At 36.0% G+C, this 19,127-nt stretch overlaps 1 protein-coding gene across 1 annotated transcript in view; it reads left to right on the top strand.

The window, feature by feature from the left end:
* NDUFAF2 (NADH:ubiquinone oxidoreductase complex assembly factor 2) overlaps positions 1 to 19,127 on the top strand; it is a 166,986-nt gene that overhangs the window by 109,499 nt on the left and 38,360 nt on the right. The window contains exon 3 of the mRNA XM_040452373.1: positions 9,880 to 9,920. Within this exon, the coding sequence (XP_040308307.1) occupies positions 9,880 to 9,920 (41 nt within the window). The remainder of the gene's footprint in view (positions 1 to 9,879; positions 9,921 to 19,127) is intronic.

Genomic DNA, 19,127 nt, shown 5'->3' with positions numbered 1-19,127 from the left:
TATTGTCATTCTTCATTCTATTAATATAGTTGATTACATTGATTTTCTTTTTTTTTTTTTAATTTTTTTTTCAACGTTTATTTATTTTTGGGACAGAGAGAGACAGAGCATGAACAGGGGAGGGGCAGAGAGAGAGGGAGACACAGAATCGGAAACAGGCTCCAGGCTCTGAGCCATCAGCCCAGAGCCCGACGCGGGGCTCGAACTCATGGACCGCGAGATCGTGACCTGGCTGAAGTCGGACGCTTAACCGACTGCGCCACCCAGGCGCCCCTTGATTTTCTTTTTATTATCTCTCGCTTTTTTATTGTGATAAAAGATACATGACCTAAAAAGTTCCATTTTTGCCATTTTTAAGCACATAGCTCAGTGGCTTTAGGCACATTTACACTGTTGTCATTGTCAACACCATCTCCAGAACTTTTCATCTTCCTAAACTGAAGGTCTTTACCCATGACACAATAAGTTCCCATTCCCTCCTCCCCCCTCCACCATGCCTGACAACCACCATTCTACTTTCTGTGTCTATGAATTTGACTACTCTAGGTATCTCATATAAATGGAATCATACAGTATTTGTTGTTTTGAGTCTGGCTTATTTCACTTAGTATAATGTCTTCAAGGTTTATTTATGCTTTAGCATCTATCAGAATTTCATTCCTTTCTCAAGGTGAATAACATTCCATTTTCTCCATATACCAGATTTTGTTCATTTGTTCATCCATCAATGGATCTCTGGATTATTTCCACTTTTGGGCTATTGAGTAATGCTGCTGTGAACATGGCTGTACAAATACCTGTAGATTTAAACCTAATTATGTAAATAATTGTGGTAAACATCAATGGTCTAAAATCTCCATGTAAAAGGTTGAAATTGTAAGAATTATGTAGAAGACAACTATGTGTATCAAACAGTGTAACCTAGTTGACAATTATAGAACATTACCCTGAGAAATTGTAGAATTCATTTTTTTTTTCATTTTATTCACCTTGATAGGTCATAAACTCTTGTCAAAAATTTTGGAGGTGGGAATACTTACTTATCTACTCATTGTGTGAGGCCAGGTTTACCCTGATACCAACTCTTGTCAGAGACAATAAAGAAAAGAATACTATAAACTAGTATCCAACATAATCATAGATGCAGAAATCATTAACAAAATATTAGCAGACTGCATCCAGCAGTATATAAAAAAGGGCAATATGCCATAATGATGTGGAATTTATCCCAGTAATATAAGTTGGTTTAACATTTAAAGATCAACATCGCCCCATTTCCCCCATCTCCCACCCCTGGTCACCACCTACATTCCACATAAAAATGAGATCATGCAGTATTTTTCTTTCCATATCTAGCTCATTTCATTTACCATGTCTTCCAGATTCATCTGATATTGTCAAAGATGGCAGGACATTCTTCTTTTAAGACTGAATAATATATTCCATTGTAAATACACACACACACACACACACACACACACACACACACACACACACACACCATTCTTCCATCAATGGACATTAAAGTTGTTTCCATATCTTGGCTATTGCCAATAATGCTGCAGAGAACATGGGAGCACAGATATCTCTTCAAAATAATGATTTCATTTCCTTTGGATATGTATCCAGAAGAGGGATTTCTGGATCATATGGTAGTTCTAGTTTTAATTTTTTGAGGTAACTCCATACTATTTTCCATACTGGCTGTATCAGTTTACATTCCCACTGAACAGTACCTAGGGTTTTCTTTTCTCCACATCCTTACCAACACTTATTATCCTTTGTCTTTTTTGTTAAAACTATTTATTTATTCATTCATTCATTCATTTGCTTATTTATTTACTTGAGAGAGAGAGAGAGCAGGGGAGGGGCAGAGAGAGGGAGAGAAAGAATCCTAAGCAGGCTTCCCACTTAGCACAGAGCCGGACGTGAGGCTCAAGTCCACAGTCCTGTGACCACGACTTGAGCTGAAATCAAGAGACCCTCCACTGATGGAGCCACCCAGGCACCTCTATTCTTTGTCTTTCGAAAATAGCCGTCCTAACCAGGTATGAGATGGTATCTCACTGTGCATTTCATTTGCATTTATATTCAACTTTTAACAAAGAAGAAAAATCATAAGTTCATATTAGTACAGAAAAAATATTTGACAAAATTCACCATACATTCATGATTAAAAACTCTCTACACACGTGAACTGGGAAGTTCCTCAACCTAATAATAAAGGATATTAAGAGGAAAAAGCACTTACAAGTAACCAACCTCATATTCGATTGTAAAAGAACACTGTCCCCCCTAAAATTTGGAACAAAACAAGGGTATCCTCACTATTTTTATTTTATATTATCCTGGAAAATTCAAGTAAGTGCAATAAGGCTAGAAAAAGAAATAAAATGAATTCAGATAGGAAATGACAAAGTAAAAGCCTCTTCACAGATGACATAATTGTGCATAAAGACAACCTCAAAAAAATCTATAAAATAATGAATTTAGTAAGTTTCAAGATATAAGGGCAATATGTTAAGACCACTTATCTATCTACATTTTATTACCAAACAATTGCTAAATGAATTTTTTGATTCTGTCACTTAAAATGCCATTAAAAACATGAAGTATTTAGGGATAAAGTTACAAAAATATGTCTCTACAACCTGTACATTGAAAAATGTAAAATATTCCTAAGAGAAATTAAAGGAAACCTAAATAAGTGGAGAGATACACATTTTTTGTGGTTCCGAAGTCAATAGTTAAAAGATTTTATTTTCCTAAATTTGATCTGTACATTTAGTGCATCCCAAGTCAAGATACTAGTAAATTTTTCTTTTTAAAATTAACATGCTGAGGGGCGCCTGGGTGCCTCAGTCGGTTAAGCGGCCGACTTCGGCTCAGGTCATGATTTCGCGGTCCATGAGTTCAAGCCCTACATCGGGCTCTGTGCTGACAGCTCAGAGCCTGGAGCCTGTTTCAGATTGTGTGTCTCCCTCTCTCTGACCCTCCCTCATTCATGCTCTGTCTCTCTCTGTCTAAAAAATAAATAAACGTTAAAAAAAATTAAAACAAAAAATTAACATGCTGATCCTAAATTTTGTATTAAAATATAAAAGGATCTAGGATACCTAAAACACTTTTTTTTCCTTTCAAATTTTTATTTAAATTCTAGTTAGTTAACATACCATGTAATATTAGTTTCAGGTGTACAATTTAATGATTCATCACTTACATACAACACCCAGTCCTCATCACAAGTGCCCTCCTTAATCCTCATCACCTATGTAACCCCTCCCCCAGCCCACCTCCCCCCGCCCCGTAACCGGTTTGTTCTCTATAGTTAAGACTCTTTCTTGATTGCCTCTCTTTTTTCCCTATGTTCATTTGTTTTGTTTCTTAAATTTCCACAAATGAGTGAAATCATATGGTGTTTTTCTTTCTCTTATTTTGCTTAGCATAATGCTCTAGTTTCATCCATATCCTTGCAAATGGCAAGATTTCATTCTTTTTGATGGCTGAGAAATGTGTCAATTATTGATAATGCTGCTGAAAACATTGGGGTGTGTGTATTCCTTTGGGTCAATATTTTTATATCCTTTGGGTAAATACCTAGTAGTGCAATTGTTGGATCATGGGGTAGTTCCATTTTTAACTTTTTGAGGAATCTCCATACTGCCTAAAACACTTTTTAAAAAGAACAGGGTTGGAGGATTTAACTTTAAAAAGCTACATTTTTCAAGACAGTTTAATACCACTATAATGATAGATATAAAATTAATGGAATCAAACTGAGAGTCCAGAAGTGTCCCTACATTTGTATGGTCATTTGAGTTTTCAATGGGAAAAGGAAATTCTTTTCAACTACTGTTAAATAGTTGGATTTCCATATGAAAAAAAATAAACTTTGATCTTTACCTCATATTAAATCTAAAACTTAAATTGAAATTGATCACAGACCTAAATGTGAAAGTTAAAGCTTTTAGAAGAAAACATTGGACTAAATCTTTCTATCATGGCATAGTCAAAGAATTATATAGGACACCAAATATAAAAGAAAAAATATGATAAGTTGGACTTCACCAAAAATTTTTAAACCCTCTTTTTTAACAGATAACTCTGAACAAATGAAAAGATGGATGAAGAGAAAATTTGTGATACATATGTGACATAAAACTTGTATCCAGAATATGTAAAGAACTCTCACAACCCAATAATAGGACTAGCATCAGAAGTTAAAAAGAAGATATGTAACATCATTAGTTATCAAGGAATGCAAATTAAAACCATAGTGAAGTACCACTACATACCACTGACTCACTAGAATTTAAAAGATTAACAATACAAAGTGTTAATGAGGATGTAAAGCACCTGAAATGTACATAAATGTTTGGCCAATGTGTAAATGGTACATCTGCTTTGGGAAAGAGCTTATTCTTTATAAACTTAAACACACTCTTACACTATAACCTGGAAATTTGCTGGGTATTAACCCAGAGATATAAAAACGTAGTCTACCCAAACACTTACTGAAAGTTTTCATAGCAGCTTTATTCATAAAAGCCCAAATTGATAGTTGCCCAAACACCCAACAAAAATCAGTGGATAAACACATTGTCATTTTCTATATAGTGGAATACGACACAGGAATAAAAAGAATGAACTGCTGCTGTGCTTGCTGTATTTATTTTTTGTTACTCTGCATCAGTATTACCACAAACTTAGCTAAAAACACTACATATTTATCATCGCCCGGTTCCTGTGGTCTTGAGTCCAAGCCTAGATGGGTTCTCTACTTAGGGTCTCACATAGACTGCAAACCATGTCAATAGGTATCATCCAGGGCTGCATTCTCATCTGGAGGTTTGAGTGTGGAAGGATCCATTGTTCTACATGTGTGGTTATTCACAGAATTCAGCTCCTTGGAACTATAGGACTGTGAGCTTCAGTTTTTCACTTGATGCTGGCCAGAGACCACCCTAAGCTCCTAGAAGTCACTGAAAGTTCCTTGCCACATGGGATTCTTCAACGTGCCACCTTTTCTCTTACAGCCAGCAAGGGAGAACCTCCAGTAAATGGATGCTGTAAGCTTACATGACATAATCATGCACTCGTAGACATCCCATCACCTTTGCCCTCTTATCATAGTTAGAAGTATGTCACAGGACCTACCTTTACTCAAGGGGAAGAAGCCATACAAAGGTGTGGACATGAAGAGATGGGGTTTGTGGAGGCTACCTTAAGAGTTTGTTCTCTACACACAGTTACATGGATGAACTTTAACAACATTATGTTGAGTAAAATAAGTTAGATGCAAAAGAGTGCATACTGTAAAATTCCATTTATATGAAACTGTAGGTAAGGCAGAACTCATCAACAGTGACAGAAAGTGTAGCACTACCTGGGAGCTGTGGATGGATTAGGGTGGGTGTTTGCATGTGGTCAGAGATAGGAAACTTGCAAGTGATGGAAACATTCTATATACTGATTTTGGTGCTGGTTAAAAGGTTGTAAACGTTTTTCAGAATTCATGGAATTGCACACTTAAAATGGTTTCACTGTATTGTTTATAAATTATATCAAACTAAAGAGGATTAAAGAAAAAGAATAGTAATAGGCTTGAGCATCCCCAAAATTTTAACTTAAATATGCCAATTAAATCTAATAATGTCTTTAAGATATGCTCAAGAGTCAGTAATCAGAAAGTGACTCATTTCATAATATATCACTTGAAGAATTTTCACAGTTAAAAAGTAGAGATTCTTGTTTTTATAGATTTTTATAATATATATACACCCAGAGCTGGCAAAGATCATTTTTTAAAAGATGAGGCTTTATTATAGTGTTGTCTTCTCCTTGAGCGAATTAAACAACACATATTTCTAATGTAGTATCTTTTAGATGCAGACTCCTCACAAGCTTTCCATAATTTTAGTTCTGAATGATCACCTCCTGAATCTAGTGATAAATGTTTCATTTACCTTAACCCCTGTTGCCACTGCTTCTAAAAGTATATTAGCCGTTTCCAGTGCTTACAGAAATTTGAAAAATGTATGCTTCACGAAGTATTTTCCTGCTTGCTTCGTCTAGCCCCTTTTAGTGATTAATGGGAACTTTAATTTGCATGCTCACTTTTACGCTTATTATAGTGTGTTATGTTCCAATAAGAGTATTAAAGTTCAATGAAAATTTCATGCATACTAATGAGAATGCAGATGAACACTGATGAAAGAATGCTAGGATCTTAAGACATAAACTTTCCAGTTATCTTGCTAAATTCTATTCAAACAATGGTTACATTATAATGAAGACTGATACAGAATCCACCATACAAATATAATTAGCAATGGCAGAATCATTATATAATTTATAATTGGATCGAGGTTCAGTTCCAGATTGTTATGAGGATGAAAAAAAAGAAATGTAATGATTTGATATTAATGCATATTTTTATTCTTCCTCTTCCTAACCTTTGCCAACCTTCAGCAGGATATTTGCTTTGTTGCATAGAGTGATTGGGAAAGTTAGGGATGATTATATAAATGAGTGATCACATTGAATATTTCCAGCTGTAACCTTTATTGGATACATAGCAGTAAATGGTCCTCAACCATCATCTCAAGAACATTTCAAGTATCTGGTTATTGTAGAATTATACAAATGTATATCAGCACTTGCATTTATTTATCAATATAAAACTAAGATCTTTTTCCTTGAGCCATTTAAAACAAAGTTAAAGGAAGTCCTATATCTTTCCTTAGAGAATAGTGTGTCCCATGAGGGTAACCATTCTAGGCAGTACTTAATAGGTTATCTGAGTTATACTGCCTTCTTCTGTGCATGAATTTTATAAACTTATACAAAACAAATAAACTTTAGAAAACACATATCAGAGTTTACTCAATCTATTAATTCAGGGATTTTTTTGAAAGTTATTTAGATTCTCTTGAAGTATTTTTCTTATTTTAACCTTACAAAGAAACTGGAAATGTTGTTTTATGGACTTACTGATAAGACAGTTTGTTGTTTTAAGTTGTTTTTCTCATGGTGGTAGTAAGTATGCATTGTGCCATGATACTTTTCCAGCATGATCTAAAGCCAACAGTATATGTTCACAGACTCTGGAGTACACGGTCTTCATTAGTAAAAAGTGTAACAGTTAATAATGATTTTTATTTTAGGTATTATGAAAGTGTTTTTGAATCAGGATAGATCATTCTTGATATAAAGCTTATACTTACTGGTTGCCCTACCACAGGGGTTGGCAAACTTTCTTTAAAGGGCCAAGTGATAAGTATTTTAGCCTTTGTGGGCTCTACAAGTGTGGCTATGTGCCAATAGAACCTTATTTACTGACAGTGAAATTTGAATTCTATGTAATTTTCATGTGTCATGAAATATTATTCTTCCTTTGATATTTTTTTCAACCATTTAAAAATGTAAAACAAGTTACAAGTTACAAATAGAATTTGACTCTCAAGTTGTGTAGTTAGCCAACCCCTGCCCTAGCAGTTGATTTTTCTTAATTAACTTTTTAATCTAATTTAAAACTGAAGATTTACTGCTTAAAACCTTTTAGAGGTACATGGCTTGTGTTGAATTATTTTATAGGAAGCTCTATCCTGGGGGAAAAAATGCCGATAAATAAAGCTAAGTAACTTTTATTTTGACCATAAGAAGGCAGTTGAAAATTCCATAAAGCACTCATTTCCTTGATTGCACAGAGGAATCTTGCTATTGCTAAGCTGGGTTTTCTAACACAGGTAAAAATCCCATTACAGCAAATATTTGTGTAGTGGAAATATTTTATAGTGGAAGTATTCGTTCCACAGCTGTATTAAGCACCTACTCTTTTGAGGCACTTAGCCGGTAGAAAAATAAATCTCCCATGGATGCATCTTGCTCCTGACAGCCTTACAAGCCTAACAAGGAATATAAAATCTGTACAACTTGGGGCTAGAAATGGACCAAATAGGAGTGGAAGCTAACGAGAAGGAGAACGCAGGGGCGCCTGGGTGGCTCAGTTGGTTAAGTATCTGACTTCAGCTCAGGTCATAATCTTGCGGTCTGTGAGTTCACGCCCCGCATTGGGCTCTGGGCTAACAGCTCAGAGCCTGGAGCCTGCTTCGGATTCTGTGTCTCCTTCTCTCTCTGTCCCTCCCCCACTCACACTCTATCTCTCTCTGTCTCTCAAAAATGGATAAATGGTAAAAATAAATAAATAAATAAAAATTAAAAATTAAAAAAAGAATAAAGAGAATACAGAGAAAAACAACAGGGGTAGAAACTCAGAAGTAGGAGTAGAGAAGATAAAACACTGGAACTATATTAAAAATACTTATATGGGATTAGTGCAAGGCCGACAATTGAATGTTGCTCATTGTACCCCAATAACCATTCAGTACTGGGTTTGTCTGGAGGACAGTTCCTGCCTGGTGCTGTTGCTTGGATGACAAAAGGCAGGCTGGTGGAGCTGGTCTGAATAAAAGGTAGCTGGTAAACAGAGCTCAGGTTTTAGAGCCATTTTAATAAGGAGTTGATTCCCAGGCTGTTGAGTTTAGGCAGATTGCTTAATCTTTCTGAAACTCAGTTTCCCAAACTGTAAAATGGGGTCAGCAATTCTTATTTTCTGACTTGTAATTAAGAGTGCAACCTTTTCTTCCTAGTTTTGTGTTCTTTGCTTGTTGCTTACTGAAATTTGAGAGGCAGCTTAGTAGAATGTGGATATCTTTTGGAACTAGAAATGGGGACAACTCTGGACTCACATGCTACCATTAGTACTTACTGTATAAATTTGAGACAGTTATTTAATTTCTCTATTAAATAAGGATACCTCACAATTTTGTAATGAAAATTAAATCAACTAAAGTGAGGGGCGCCTGGGTGGCTCAGTCAGTTAAGCATTCGACTTCGGCTCAGGTCATGATCTGACGGTTCATGGGTTTGAGCCCCGCGTTGGGCTCTGTGCTGACAGCTCAGAGCCTGGAACATGCTTCAGACTCTGTGTCTCCTCCTCTCTCTGCCCCTCTCATGCTTATGCTCTGTCTCTCCCTGTCTCTCAATAATAATAAATAAACGTTAAAAAGAATTAACTAAAGTGATCAGTTTTCTACTTTTTAAAGACCAAATTCCTACAGTATATTTTCTTGATATATTCTTATAGTCCAAGCTGATACTATTGCTCTTAGGGTTTTTTTTTCAGCCTATTTTAAAAAATATAGCTGTATTGAATTACAGAGATAATAATAGTTAATAATAATATTAATAATATTAACTTAGACTTAATGCTTACTGTATGCCAGGCTCTGAGCTAAAAATTTGTATATATAATTTCATATACTTTTCACAACTGTTAAATGTAGATATTATTATAATTTATATTTTGCAGATTGGAAATATGATGCTTACAAAATTAAGCAGTTTGCCCCCGATTACACAGCTAGTAAGGGATGCAGTCGAGATTTGAACCCAGAAAGGCTGATTCTACTCTCCTAAACATCTTCCATGTAATTCATATACACTTCCCTTGAGGCAGCTGGCCCACTTGCTTCCTGTTGCTACAAACATTGTGCACTCAGTGGAAATCAGGCACTTATTAGGTCTGATTTTGGAAATGGAACTGCCTTTCTTTATTGAACTCCCTATGCTCTTGTATTTTTTCAGGACACAAATCATTACCTGACATCATATATTTGTGTGTTTGTTTTCTGTTCCCCTTCACTAGTATATATTTTGCAGAAGAGGAGAAAATTCATGGTTAGTCCCTCCTTACATGTCCAATGCCTAAAATAACATGTAACAGGTGCTCAATAAATATTTGTTTTATGCATGAATGAGTGAAGTGTTTGTGCAAATTATCAAAAATTTACATTTAAGTATTATTTGTCTTTCTAGCTTGGATTAGAGGAAAAAGAAAGACTCCACCTACGATGGAGGTAAGAATACACAACAAAAATATTCAAATAGCATGTATTTATAATGCTGTGTTTCTCAGTTGGGAGTTTACATGAAGCCTCAGAATAAATATTATGCATCTTCCCAGAGTGTTCATTTTACTCCACAGACAAGAATTTAAAACATCTTTATAATAAATGCACAAGTTATATAATATAACATTCAATTCACAGGAATTTTAAAATGAAAAAATACAAATGCAATACAAAATAAAAATATTTTTTAGAAAGTTTAGACTTAAAGCAGCTTACATCAGGATGTTTTGCCTGGTTCCTGGGAGCTGTGTTCTGCTATGGGTGCTTTGGTGCAAAAGTCTGAGAAATACTGAATCTCATGGTCCTATCCAAATCATCCTGTGCTTATTTTTCCCTCAATTTTATATCAAACGTAAAATGTTATAATTTTATATACATTTAACTCTATCATATCTGAAGAAACCTTAAAATATACAATTAGCGTGTAACATGGAACACTCAGTATAATAGATGAATTTTTATTTTAAACTTTAAAAACAGTTTTGGCAGCACAGAGAATAAAAAGTATAGCATTGCTGTGGTGTAGTATTTTTAAAACATAGTTATTTCATAATTTTTATTTTAAAACAATAGCCTAAAGTGTTCTAAAATTGTTTTGTTAGAATTAAATGTATTCCATAAGAGGAAATTTTCCAAATTGATTAGTATACTGCCTTCTCCTTTTCTTGTGTTTAGGACCTCCCTCTTCTTTTCTCTCCACTTTTCCTTCACTACTACAGCCCTGATGACAACAAAAATGTTGCTCCACCAGTCAGGCCCCACTTGTTGAGAGGTGGGGTACACCAGGGCAGAACTCATGGTGACCCATAAATTGACATACATATGCTCCATTTCTCCTGTACTGACCCCATCAGTGTTTGTCAGGCTGGGCTCTGAACAAGCTTATCTCTAAGCCCATTTATAGCTTTGTATGTTACTTCCACTTTTGCCCTGCCTTACTCTTGTCAGATCTTTCTAATATCTGTGAACCTTGGAAATAAAAGGGAAGAAAAAGTCATTGTGATTCAGGATTCAGAAGCATCCCCAGTGGTTTGCAGTGCTAGGAATCATCAAGGAGACCTTACAATTCCTCTTCACTTGGCCGTATTAAGAGTTCTTATTCTCAGAGCTAAAGCAGTTTCTTCTAACCTCAGAATTCTGAAAGCCTTCTTCCATGGAAACATTGATGTGCAAAGTGATTAGATGAAGGCACCTGAAACTATTAGAGCTAAGACACCACCCCTGTAAATTTCAAGTAATCCCAGCATTTCAGACAAGCTCCAATCAGAACAGTGAGACCAAGTCATTCTATCCATGATGCTCACATTCTTGAATATCGGAATAGGAGCCTTCCCTTGCATCTTTTCTAATGTATTATCAATGTCATCCTTCTTTATGCTCTTCTGCATCCTCCTCACCACACACACACACACACACACACACACACACACACACACACACCCTTTCCTCCCTCTTGATCTCTTCCATTGTGTTTCAGAAATTTCTGTTTCTTTGTTAGCAATTTATCCTTAACTTTTAATATTTCCTAGGAACTTTCTCTACCACAAAACCTCAACTGAAATCTGCCTGTGTCTGAAAGATAGTGAGCCTCCTTGTGCTCATTTTACCACAACCCACAGAAAGAATATGGGTTCAACTGTTTCTTTCTTTCCCTTGTCCCTTCCAAAATATTCTTTCATTTCGTGAACCTAGGGGAGAGTAGTAACTTTGTGACCTAAGTATGTTTTTCTCCACCTATTTATAATTTTTATCTCTCCCAACCTCCAGGCCACTCCCCACCCTGATGGTGAAGATGAGAACCAGACTTAGAGACTTCTTCAATGCCTTCCCAAGTCTTAGCTGTTCAGTTTTTTTTTTTTTTTTACTCCATCCACACTAATATCCATACCTCAACTGAACAACCACTAATGTAGCCACACCTTAGTTCTTACCATCACCAAACACCATTCTACCACTACAGTTTGTAAACTATTAAATCCCAGATTCTACATATGTCCGGTTAAGAGAAAACTACTTAATTTAAAGTAAGACAAGTTTACAGAAAGCCACAGGAATTAAATATATGGCTTAATGGGTTATTATAAGGTGAATTCCACAAGGTCAAAAATAGAACTTTGTCATCTAATCCAGAATCATGTACTCTGTCATAATACAGCCTCCCCCAAAACCAACCCTGAACCTTTTGCAGTAAATTTATATAATTTTATCACCCAAATGTACATTATAGTTTAGAGTTTTACATTTTGTAAAAACTTCATATTTGATTTAAATCTCCATCAATCTCTGTGGTTCTCCTCCATCCCTTTTATTTTCTTATAAATTTGTCTGTTGAAAAACCCAGCCTATTTGACCTGTAGATCTTGCCACAGTTTAGATTTTGTTGATCTTATGTTATTCATGTTAGTTCACGATGTTCCTCTGTCCTCTGTCTTTCCTTCAGTTTGCACCTTCATCCAGAAGCTGGCTACTCATGTTTGATCTTTTTGTCAAGACTGTAGAAAATGTTTGGCAAGACTATGGGAGAGCATATCTGGTTATCCCTCTTTTTGTGATTTGCACAGTTGCTTATGCTTCATACCTATGTCACTTCATTGGAAACAACCTCCTAATCTTGCATGTCTGTTAAAACTAGTTAGTTTTCAAGATGCTATCAGTCATTTGAGCTCTCTACGTTTTTTTCAAATCTCTTAGTGAATTCCCACCCCCAAATAGACTTCTGTCTCTTCTACCTGTACGCTACGGCTAAAGGTTAGCTAGTAACAATTAGAGTGCCATTTACAGTAGTGTCAGAAAATATTAAATACCCTGATATAAATTAAGCAAAATATATGCAAGACATGTACACTTAAAACCACAGAATGCTGTTGAGAGAAATTGAAGAAGACCCAAATTAATGGAGAGAAATATCTGTTCGTGGGTTGGAATATTTAATTGCTAAGACGTTACTTCTTCCAAACTGATCTGCAGTAGCAAAGCTTATACTTTATCATGCATCACCATCACCAGGAAGGCTTGTTAAAACACAGATTGCAGGTCCCAGCCCCAGAGTGGTTGATCCACTAGGTCTTAGGGTGAGGCTTGAATATTTTCATTGCATCAAGATCCTTGGTGATACTAATGCTGCTGGTCAAGAGCCCATGCCTTGCAAACCACTGGTGTAGAGAGTTAGTCAAATAAAAATCAAGTTAAAATTCCACCAGACTTGTAGAAATCAAGATATAGATGAATTCTAAAATATATTTGAAAATGCAAAGGCCCTAAAGTAGCTGAAAGCAATCATGAAAAAGGAGATTAAAAATTAGAGAACTTACACTGTCTGGCACTAAGACTTACTCTAAAACTGTAGTAATGAGGTACTGGGATAAGCATATATAAATAAATGAATGGACAAGAATAGAGAATCCAGGGGCGCCTGGGTGGCTCAGTCGGTTAAGCATCCGACTTTGGTTCAGGTCATGATCTCACAGTTTGTGGGTTTGAGCACCACATTGGGCTCTGTGCTGATGGTCCAGAGCCTGGAGCCTGCTTCGGATTCTGTGTCTCCTTCTGTCTCTGCCCCTCCCCCACCTGTGCTCTGTCACTCTCTGTCTCTCAAAAATAAATAAATGTAAAAAAAAAATTAAAAAAAAAAAAGAATAGAGAATCCAGAAGTAGACACCATACAGCCAATTGACTTTGACAATGGCACCAAAGGAACACAATTACAAATGGAAAGCCTTTTCAACAAATGGTGTTAGAATAACTTAATGTCCACATGGAAAAAATAAAGATCCCTACCTGACATCATGTGCCAGTATTAATTCAAGATGGAACATAGACTAAACATAAAAGCTAAAACTTAAAATCCTTCTAGAAGAAACCATAGTGGAATATTTTCACAACTTGGGGGTAAACAAGAGATAGAAAGCACTATCCAGAAGGGAGAAGCATTGATCATTTGAACTTAACCAAAATTAAAACTAAGCTTCTCAAAAAATAACATCAGCAAAGCAGTAAACTGGGAGAAAATAATCACAGCATATGTATTTGACAAGACTCGTATCCAGACTATACAAAGAACACCTCAACTCAATGATTTAAAAGAAAAGAAGGCAACGCTAATAAAAATTGGGTAAAAATCTTGAACAGTCACTTTATAAAATACAAGAATGAGCACTAAGCCTATGAAAAGATACTCACCATCTCTAGTCATCAGGGAAACCACAATGAGATGCCACTCTACTAGACACACAAGAAAAGAGCTAAAATTCAAAAGATTAACAATAACTAGAGCAACCATACCTTTCATGTAGTACTGGTTGTTGTAAAAATAATGCAACCACATTAAAAAACTGGCTGTTTTTTATAAAATCAAACACATCTACCCTCTGACACCAGTTTTTTTTCTCCTGGCCCCTTTCAAGTCTGAAGGAATAAATATTTAGGCATATTTCTTGGGAAGCTCTGTCCGAAAGAAGGTCTAGTTGGCTGGCAGACCATGAATGGCCTCCTGATTTGTGCCCAGTCCACGTTTTCTTACTTTCCTCCTTCTGCTTGTTATACCCACTCAACTCTACAAGAACTCCCTACTGTTTCTCAGGTTTCCTGTCTTTTCCCTCTCTCATCAGCTGGCACACTTCTGCTTGTGCTTAGTTCCCTTTAAAGTTCTTTGATGGGATTCTTTGATTCCCTTTAAAATTCCTCGACTGTTTGCTCAACTTTTCGTCGCGTAGAGTTAATCGCTCCTATCTAATTAGAACTGTACTGCCATGTACAGCTGTGTAGCTCTTTGAGTTCAGTATTATAACTCTCTGTTTTATTTTTCCATCTTTCTGACTATAGTATGAGCTGTATGGCACAAGACATATTTGTTTGTATGTCACAGATACCTAACACAGAGCCTGATTAATTATTTGATAAGTTTTGTTGACAGAATTGGAAATCTCATTGCCATGTAAGCATATTCCATGGTCTCCATGCAGAGTTTGAATTTCCAACAACCCACTGTAAAATGACCTGATAAAACTGAACATATTTTGAATTTGAGCATTGCCTGTACTGTATTGTTACTGTTGGTTGCCAATATAGTAAAGCACCTATTCGTCAGTGTAGTACAAGTTGAATTAATATTTCACAAAATTAATGAGGTAGACTTTTCCTAGTGATGACCATATTCCATTTGAAGTCACGTATAGCAAATATTTTTAAATATTTCTTCTTCTTTCATACTGACAGAACAGTAGGAAACAAAGTTTGTAAAAAGTAAATAAATGTATTGCCAAATATTGACAAAATACATGACTCAGCAATAGGTTTACAGACACTAGAAGAAAGCTATAATATTGGACCTCACCTATTTCATTTTTAATACATATACTCCATAAAAAAAGGAAGAGAAAATTCTAGAAGCCAGTAGAAATGGAGATGGTGATGCTGTAGTCAAATGAAAGGTTGGGGTAGCTAGGTGGGATAATACTTAACGGTAATTCATTTACTTGACTGTGTTCTCACATCTGACCTAGAAGCTCCAAAGACTCACTTTTGTCCATGTCCAAGGTAATTTGGCTCTAAAAGATATCCAATGACTAAAAGATAAATATGTGAGTTTGAAATAGTTGCCAGAATTCCAATCTGTTAATTTACAATAGAAATTCAATTAGCACAGGAAAAAACAGTAGGTTACCTGGTAAGTATGACATTAGGATAAAGGGAGTTAAGTAAAATAAATGTTTAATTGCATCAGGGCTATAACTGCCTGTTGTGTCCATCTCACAATAGGCATAATCTGACCCATAGGAATGGAAATATTTAAATAGAATTGGCCACAGTTCCCAACATCTGTCTCTATACTAGGAATAACCTTATGATTTGGAATAGTAAAAATTGCCATGTGCTGGTTGAGGCTTTTGCTTTCAGGGATGCTGTTTGTATGGACTGCCAGCATTTGTCTCTGTGATCTCTTCTTTTCTTTGCTTCCCCATTCTGACTGACATATTATTTCTTTTGCTATTACAGTGGTTACATTATGATCAAATGTTGCCGACCCTGCAGATGTTCTTTCGTTTATTCTTTTCACATCGCTGTTCTGGCCTGTAAGATGTTGATCTTACAGTTCAATTTTCAGAAAAAAAAATCTTATTTCTGAATTCTTTTTTTAAGGTTTTATTTTTAAGTAATCTCTACACCCAACATGGGACTCAAACTCATGACCCCAAGGTCAAGAGTCACATGTTCCACCAACTGAACCAGCAGGTGCCCCTTACTTCTGAATTCTTGAGGCCCATTTCACCATTGTCTCCAAGTAACTGACACTTATTGATTGAGTTCTCAGTACCCAGTATTATTATGTTCATTTTAGAAGTTACAGAATTGAAATGTCTTTTAAAATGGATATTTTGCATATGTAACCCCACTTTCCTGCTGCCTTAAATTGCAAAGATGGATTTTGGACCCCTACCTCAAACCTCACACTCACTTCTTGTTATGAAGTGGAAATGGATAAGAAAATTGCAACATGTTCATATAGTAGGTTACAGCATGATTCATTAAAAATAAATAAACTAGGGCTGCCTGGGTGGCTCAGATGGTTAAGCATCCATCTCTTGATTTTGGCTCAGGTCATAATCTCATAGTTTGTGGGTTCCAGCACTGCATCAAGCCCTGTGCTGACAGCATGGAGCCTGCTTGAGATTCTCTCTCTCTGCCCCTCCCCTGCTTTCTCTCTCTCCCTCCCTCCCTCTCTCTCTCTCTCTCAATAAATAACCTTAAAAAAATGAATGAACTAGAGCTGCATTTATCAATGGGGATAAATCTCAGAAACATGATGTCAAACAAAAAGAGCAAGTTACAGAAGATTTCATACAGTACAATACTATTTATATAAAGTTTGAAAGCAAAGAAAGATTAATGGACCGTCAAGTAAAGTTAGCAAGTGAAACTCTGAGTTTACTTTTTCTTTGCAAGCCTAATGAAAACAACAGCAAAGGGATTTGTTTTAAAAAGCATAAACCTACAAGGTCAAAGAAATTGAAGAGACAAAAACAACAACAGTGTTTTAGAAGCTGGAAAGCAGACGACAGGTGGTAACAGATTTAGCAAAATGGAGAATGACTTCTCATCTGGCAGAGAAGAAAGCCCAGAAGCAACCCGGTTTATATCACAGAACCTCAGAATGTTCAGTAATTGGCAGTGCCAGGAAATTCTAAAAGTGGAGTTGAGGCTGGTGCTAAAAACAGTAACTTAGTTGAAAATCTGCTTAAGAAGCAATTAGATGCTAACCAGTAAATTGTAGGTGCAATAATAGAGTTGGAAAATCACCATTTTTCAGTGATCATTGTAATAGCTTATTCAGGGAAAAATTATTAGTGGGTGCTAAAACCATTGGGTCAAATTTTGTTGGGAAACACAATATTTACATGATCTCAGGGCACCTGGGTGGCTCAGTTGGTTATATCTGCCTTCAGCCCAGGTCATGATCTCACAGTTCGTGGTTTCAAGCCCCGCATGGTGCTCTGCACTGACAGCATGGAGCCTGCTTGGGATCCTCTGTCTCCCACTCTCTCTGCCCCTCCCCCATTCTCTTTCTCTCTCTCTCTCTCAAAAATAAAATAAACATTTAAAAAAGATATTTACATGATCTCAAGGTATCTCCCAACAGATTGCTTATTAATTACAAAGGGGAAAAAAAAGGTATACTTAGAGTAGACAAATCTAGCGGATACCACCTTAAACAAGTAGGACAGACTTGATATGTGTGCCTCCTTGTATAATGCACTGAGAATAAGGTAATATTTATGTTGTATTTCTTCAAATACAGAATCCTAATCTAATCATGAGGGCAAAGCCAGAAAACCTAAATTGGAACACATGTCATTAAACACCAGATGGGTCATGTTAGTGTTATGAACAACAAAGAAAGACTGATCAACACGACAATTAAATGTAATATGTGACCCTGGATTGGGGAAAAAACTTAGCCATAAAGGACAGTATTGGGGTAATTAGTAAAATTTGAACATGAACCATATATTAAATAATAGCACTGTATCAGTGTTAAGTCTTCTGGAAAAAAAAAAAAAAGAGAAGGATGCTATTAAATTCTTTTTGTGAAAGTCTGAAAACCCAGCAACTTCTCTCCCATTTGAAAACTGGGAGTTTATTTATGGAAAGTTTATTTATTTATCCAGACAAATTTGAGTGAAGAGGTACCAGTCAGAAAAGAGAGTGATTAAATGAACATATACTTACTGAACTTAACAAATGAGGTTGAGTTATAGCTAAGTACATTGACAATAAACAGAATTTACTTATTATTTCCAAGAAAAACAGAACTTAGGTAGGAAAAAGAAAAATCCTAGTATACTAGATAACTTACTTGTTATAGTGTTTATTCATAATATAAATTTTGAATATTGATCTATAACTATTTGGAGAGTATTTGGTCTCAAGAAGGATGAGGTAAATCCTCACTTTCTTTTTTTTTAAGTTTATTTTGAGAGAGAGTGAGAGAGAGAGAGAGAGAGAGAGAGAGAGAGAGAGAGTAATTGGGGGAGGGGCAGAGAGAGGAGGAGATAGGGAATCCCAAGCAGGCTTCAACACTGTCAGTACAGTGCCCCATGCGAGGCTCGAACTCATGAATCATGATATGGTGACCTGGGCTAAAGTAAGACGCTTAGATGACTGAGCTGCCCAGATGCCCCATAAATCCTCATTTTCAGTAATAAGTCAATATACAGTGCTTAAAATTGGAAAGTAAAGAAGTAGTAACACAAAAACGTTTTTAGATATTGTGGAGGATTTAGGAGCAGAGTCTTCCTTTATAGCTGTCAGTTTCTCAGCTCCCTTGTTTGGCCTGGGCCATAACCAGAAGCATCATTTGAAAGCATATCATAAGTATTTTAGAACAATGTAGCCCTATAAATTATGTGAACATATAATTTTTATTTAAAGAGAAGAATTTTGGAAAACATACGTGATGCTGTAGATGAGAGGTAGCAAAGTTTTTCTTCAGAGCACCGTATAGTAAATATTTCAGGTGTCGTGAGACACGGTCTCGTTGCTCCTGTTCCTAACTCTGCCATGGTAGTGTGAAAGCAGTTATAGACTACATATATGAGCGAGTGTGGCTATGTGTGGTGTAACTTTATTTATAAAACAGGTGGTGGGTGGATCCTA

This window comes from Herpailurus yagouaroundi, unplaced genomic scaffold (genome assembly GCF_014898765.1).
Source record: "Herpailurus yagouaroundi ecotype Mexico unplaced genomic scaffold, PumYag 29, whole genome shotgun sequence".
Classification (NCBI taxonomy): domain Eukaryota; kingdom Metazoa; phylum Chordata; class Mammalia; order Carnivora; family Felidae; genus Herpailurus; species Herpailurus yagouaroundi.
The sequence above is the reverse complement of the archived record's forward strand: the minus strand, read 5'-3'. Positions and strand labels throughout refer to the sequence as shown.